Source organism: Bombus pascuorum, chromosome 10 (genome assembly GCF_905332965.1).
Source record: "Bombus pascuorum chromosome 10, iyBomPasc1.1, whole genome shotgun sequence".
Lineage (NCBI taxonomy): Eukaryota > Metazoa > Arthropoda > Insecta > Hymenoptera > Apidae > Bombus > Bombus pascuorum.
In genome coordinates this window covers 7,682,681-7,688,871 of record NC_083497.1, presented here as the reverse complement: position 1 = coordinate 7,688,871, position 6,191 = coordinate 7,682,681, and the positions used below count along the sequence as shown (strand labels likewise).

General features: G+C 36.1%; 1 protein-coding gene across 1 annotated transcript; it reads left to right on the top strand.

Moving 5' to 3' along the window:
* Positions 1-1,645: 1,645 nt before the first annotated feature.
* On the top strand, positions 1,646-5,819 carry LOC132911431 (uncharacterized). The gene is made up of 2 exons (XM_060968043.1): positions 1,646-1,802; positions 3,819-5,819. The coding sequence occupies exon 2, from the start codon at positions 3,819-3,821 to the stop codon at positions 4,545-4,547; it is 729 nt and encodes a 242-aa protein (XP_060824026.1). The 5' UTR covers positions 1,646-1,802; the 3' UTR covers positions 4,548-5,819.
* The last annotated feature ends 372 nt before the right edge of the window (positions 5,820-6,191 follow it).

The following is a 6,191-nucleotide window of genomic DNA, read 5'->3' as shown; positions in this document are numbered from 1 at the left end:
ATCCGGAAATTATTTTGAATTAAATTTGACCCTACCTTTAAATAATTTTTAAATTTGATGAAAATATGAAGAAATCATTAAAATATTCTGTTGGTATACTCGAAATGAATTTTACATTCAAATCTTTTTTAATCATCCAGGCCCCTTTGTTTCTTCAAACAAAAGTAAAATATTGACATAAAAATTCGAAGAGCGTGACAGGAATAATTGATCTCTTAGTATCATAAAGATACACTGCTAAAAACCAGCAAAATAAAGAAATAATATAATAATTAAATTTTTTAATTTTTCAATTGAATATGAAAAGACTATTCATAAAAGTTGAAGGTAATTGTTAAGTATACCAACTTTTACATTTATTCCAACAAATTAACTAAACACAAAGAATAGACAAGGGTAAAAAAAGAAGTAATTTTCGATCAAATATGCTGAATTTATACAAATTACAACGACAACGATTTATTTCACTGCTCATAAGGACAAAATTTTGCTAATAAATAAGACATGATTGAAACGCGACAACGATCGATACTCGACGTATGAGACGTAGTATGCATCCCTCGCGTTTGCCAGTACGTGCATACGCGAATGGGTTACGCGTGAATGTGAATATTCATGGTGGCAGACTACGAGCTCGTTCGTCTCGTGAAATGAATTTCGAGTAACCTAGATTGAAAACCTGGCGTAGTTCGTCCACGCATTTATCTCGTTGCGAGGTCATTTTTCATTCGAAAGCTCGATGTCTGCGAAAATATAAATGCCAAAGGGACGAGTCGCCTTAAAATTTGTTTTCGCCGGACACGAGATATTGTCCTATACCTTGAAATTGAAAAATTCCACTTGTAATGTCGAGGAAAACATTCGTCGCAAGTAAGCATTATTTAATTCGTATTATCACGAAGATCTTACATTTTTTCTGTTGCGTCTTTTCAGATTATCGTTATCAGCATCTCGTGATAACGTGCCATGGACGACGAATGTGCCTAAGTTTAAAGTTTTAAAGTAACATGACAGAAAATTGTACTTACAATGATTTTCATCCTATCCTATATATCATTTCACAAGTATTAAAGTTTTACAATATTATTGCAATTATTACACCGTATTACATCATTTCATTATGAATGAAGATAAGAAAATAGAAAAAGTTAATCCCACGCGATACTCAACTTCTTTCACGTTCCTACTAATCTCTGTTTCTTGTCTCTAGTAATCTGATTTCATTAGTTATCGTTATTACATAAACGTAATCGTTCATCATTGATATAAGATATAGGTAATTTAATCGCCCTCGTTCATGTACTGATTCTTTGCATTTACGATTGCACTCCTGTTTCATACTTTACAAGGAAAAAATTGAAATTGCTTGGAGTACGCGATTATCGGTAAGATCCAGAGAATACTAGGAATAAGCATTGCATGAACTTTTATAGATAATCGATCGAAGTCTATAAGATCGAGTGTTCAGACCGTTTTCACGAACAGATGGATAAGATTTACGTGTTCCTCGAATGAATATGAGCATCTTCGATAGGTCAGTGACTCTTTAAGAAAAGAAACGAACGTGAACGGAAAAGTATCCGCTGTGTTATCTTTCATTACTCTCCTTGGACATGTTTGACCGTAATCAGTCTGTACCAGTTGATACAGCCAATGATAGTTAATGCGATACATACTGTTGGTGATCAAACAGTCGAGCCAGTGACGTGCGTCGTAAAGCTTCAAATATCTCATTCATTTCGCGCGATCAACCTGTTGTCGGATCACGAAGTCTTCTTTCTAATTTGCGTTTAATATTAAAGGTAAGTTATCATTTTATAGATATTTGGCTTCGAAACGCTGTTATTATCGAGAATTATTTATTATTATTATTTTTGGAATTGAATCATGCAGAGGACAAATTCGACGATTTTACGAAAGTTAACTGTTTGATTTCTGAAGGATTAACACTAAAACTATTAATAAATAAATTATAAAATTTGTACGAAACAGATATAAATTTGGAAGAAAGAAATATAAATTTAGAAGCCTGTTGAAGAATATGTAATTCAAAGAAAAAACGAGCTTCCGTTCGTGCATTCTACAAATTAGATTTCTGTGAAATCAATTTTCATGCAACGAATCATGATACAAGAATCAACAAATTTTGAGTAATATATTTTGTGCTATAGAATTTTTAATTTATATAAATTCCAGAAAACAAATAGTCAAATTTCTTTTCAATATCGTCAGCATGTTCCGGTTTCAATAATAAAAGAGGAAGAAAACAGGGTCGTTCTGATTCACGAAATAAGCTCACAAAGTCCTTTGTCAGGAGCAGATTTCAATTTCTGCGTGCCACATTCTCGACACAAAGGAATCTCAATGCTGGCTTCGCGATCCCAGCAATCGCTATCGATTATTTTTATTCGTTAAACTGAAAAGCAATTGGTATATCTCTTCTGTGTCATCGCGTGTTTACTATCGTTTCAATTAAAATAAAAATGCCAAAATTTGTAGTTTCTATCGTTTAATTAAAATTAAAAATTGTACCGTGTACATTACTGCACATGGAAGGGATTGCAGTTTTTGTGCAAAGAAATTCTTCGGTTTCCATCGAGCTTAAATCATCGACACGAGAAAACCTTCGAAACAACTTAAGAAATAAAGGCTTACCGATTATTTAAGAAAGCATGAGTCCTTGACGACAATTAGTGGAATTTTAGTAAAGTTTGCCCGTTCCAAACTGAGGACAACCGCACCAGTTATCGACACACGGCACCCAAAACCGATAACGGATACCAAGATCCTGGTATTACTCACTCCGCGTGCCAACGAAGCTTCTAGGATATAGTGTGTCTCGTGATACCCGAATCAATCCATTATTCGACGGAGAAATTCGATCGAAAACAAAAGAATAATCTCATTCTATCGAAATATACTACTGTTTGTTGCCTTTCTAAGAATTACAACTCCAGATCGTATCGTTTCAGAATTTCATTCAGAATTTCAGATATATGTCTTAATCGTCAACAAAAATTGTTATCAAATTCCAAAATATAATTTTAATTTTAATTATTTTTACCGTTTGCATACTTTCATAATCGAGGAATGTTTTGAAAAAAAAAGTTAGACGATAAAGCGATGAATTAGATAAATTGCTAATATTTGTGTTTTAATATTATCTATATTTGAATTGATAATTATACTAGTTGTTAAATATTTTTATTCCTTTTATATTCTCAAAAAGAAAAAAAAATACCAACTCTATAATAATTGTGAATTGTTATGTAATTAAAAATCTGCATGCTTCTTTGGAACACTCTTTAATTTTAGACATCGACTTTAATCATTAAGACATAATGATCAAAGTTCTAAGATATACAAACAACCTTCTGGTTACTTTTTATCTAAGAATTTATACTCCAATCTTTTCAATATTTACTTTGATCGTCAAGAAATGATCATTGTACTCGCAAATATATGGATAACCGTCCTCTTTCCCTTTTCGTAAAAATTTCAACTTCAGCTCGTATCCTATCAATACTTTTATAATTTAACGCACCCAGTCAAGCCACGAAGAAACAACAATTCTAAGATATAATACCAAAAGACATCGTCACACAATTTCTATTCGCCTTCTTCCCAGGAATTCCTGTACCCCATGCACAATGTAACGCGGGTCACCCTGTATATCATTTCGAGGCATACCAGAAGAGAAAGAGAGCTGCAGGAAATTCCCGATTGTCATAACCAATCCCTCCGATTCCTCCTCCGGCGGCTATCGGAACGCGGCAAGTTCCTCGTTTGCTTTCGTATTGATTAGCCATCAGTTTCAGATGACGCCTCTACTTCGGTGGGTGTTGCTGGCGTTGCTGTTGGCCATGGTGGTCGCGCATCCGGTCGAACACGCATGCGTTTATCTCTGCCGTACACGGAACACCAGCCCCGAGATCACGGGAGGCTGCGAGCACCAGCAGAAACTCGTTCTTCAGTCCAGCGGAGGCCGGTTCCTGATTCACCGTCTCTTCAGGCTCTGCTTGACCCCGTGTCATGGTTCGTCGGATTTGCTCGTCTTCGACAACACCCGCAACTGTCGTACGTTTCGAGAGACGCTTATCCGGTGCTACGGTTGTTCCTGCGACGACGTAAATTATGGCGAAACAGGGAATAACCAAGAAGATCCTTCGACAGTCAATAAATTCGAAGAGGATCAGTTGAAGGAGACCGATGTAACGAGAATGTTGGAGAAGGCGGGCGAACAACATATTGTTCGAGGTCAAAGTTTAAAGACCAAAGATGTTGGTCGATACATCACGGAGATCAAAGCGGAAAAGGATATAATCCAAGCAGATCTTAAAGATACCGGCAATTTAAATAAAGCAGACTCTGAAGAGACACCCAAAGATGCTGCTAATGGTAATTTAGAGAAACCAGGCTCCGAAGATGATGCTTCTCGTAAGAAAGACTCCACGGATGAAACATCTGTAGACTGGGACCGATGGTGTATGAACCAATGTGACAACGGTAAGGGTGGAAGCGCTTGTAAGTGTGACATAATACCGTGAAGAGGAAGATGGGCTTCCGGGCGATGAAGGCAGCAGATTTACGAATTTACATATCTCGTAGGTTAGTCGGAACAATGGTACCGATAGATATAAGGTTAGTTTCTTTGGTTGATAACACGTAAACATCACTATTTCGTGTATCTTTCTTTCTTTTTCTAATCTACGTATATTCCTCGATAATAATCGTCGAGGCGAGATTCGATCGTATATTACGATTCGTGTATGTAATTCCAATAATCGCGATGGGCGAATAAGAAAAGGGTATTTCGTGTCTTTTATCTGAAGATGCTTTCGACTCAGCTGCTCGTTGCTAATCAACGAGATATCGACAAAGTATGTAAGACGGCAGTGGAATATTTTTTTCGAAATGATCGCGATCTGCGATTATCGGTCTTTAGATGGCTTAATTGCTTTCTTAGGCTTAAGAGACTTCTTTAGACGCTAGGTCCGGTTCACGCGCTCAACGAGGGGAGCTTAACGACCAAGGAAAAAACTTTTTATCAGACCGCAATAGAGGGATCTTCTTCGAGACAAAGGAGGCTTTTCGTTGTCACGAATTATCGACCGTTCTCCATGATAAAAATGACACATCCTTCACAAGGTATTTACAGTTCAGGCAAACGATAGAGAACACTGTGAGCATCGTTCTAAAGGCGTGTGAACAGGACAATAAAGTGCAATGTGTGTATTATGCAATAAACGATATTTATACGTGGCAGCGGTGCAACAAACGCGTGCACCCGCGCGTCGATATACGTCTAGTTTCCTAAGATTTCTTCTAGTTGTAATAAATAATCTTTTACACAACACCGCCGTATCTTTATTAATAATGCTATATTTAATGTATTTAATTAGGGTATCAATAGTTTAAGATATTTGTTAAGGGAAATGAAACAAAATCCATGTCTTCCAATTTCGTAGTTTCCTTGATACTTCGCGTATAATCAAGCCTCGAACATGATCGGATGTAATAATCCGACAGGCGAGCAGAACAATGCAAGCATGCGAGTACTTGTTGTAGTTGTTATTTAGGCGATTACTTTTTGAACGCGATCACGTTCCAGTTCGAGGGAAATCGATGGTGATTGTAAAACGATTCTTCGAGTTCCTTAGAGCGAAACGTACGTTCGTTCATTTTATATAGTGTGCCGTTCAAAAAAACGTTGTGACGCGACAATAAGACGTAGATTCTAGTATGCCTGTGCGATGCAAAACTTTGTCTTTCGCGCACTTTCGATATATACATTTATTTGTTAAAAAAAAAAAGAAAAAGGAAGATGCAGTTAAAATGTATTTCTGTATGAATTATGCGTCCTTACGTTATAATAAATACGGCGAACAGTAAAAAATTGGTTTTTCTGTTAGGATCGATCTACACATTGAAATAGTTTCGTAATAATGGTCAAAAATGCGCGAAAGACTCGACTTCAGCAATTTATTATCTGGGCTATGTAATAGTTGTAAGTGAAGTAATTGCTTTGTAAATATACATATGAGTAATCGGAAATTTTATTTAACTAACGATATAATATCGAAGAGTCAAAATTTGTGGGGTACCAATTTACAAATCTAGAATATAATCTGCACAATTTAATCGTTGTTAACGTTTACATGGAGTTATTGTATCCTGATATGTACCTACAG

Excerpts from the sequence above, each read along its gene's own strand:
- LOC132911431 (XM_060968043.1), top strand. The coding sequence starts at position 3,819 with ATGACGCCTCTACTTCGGTGGGTGTTGCTGGCGTTGCTGTTGGCCATG.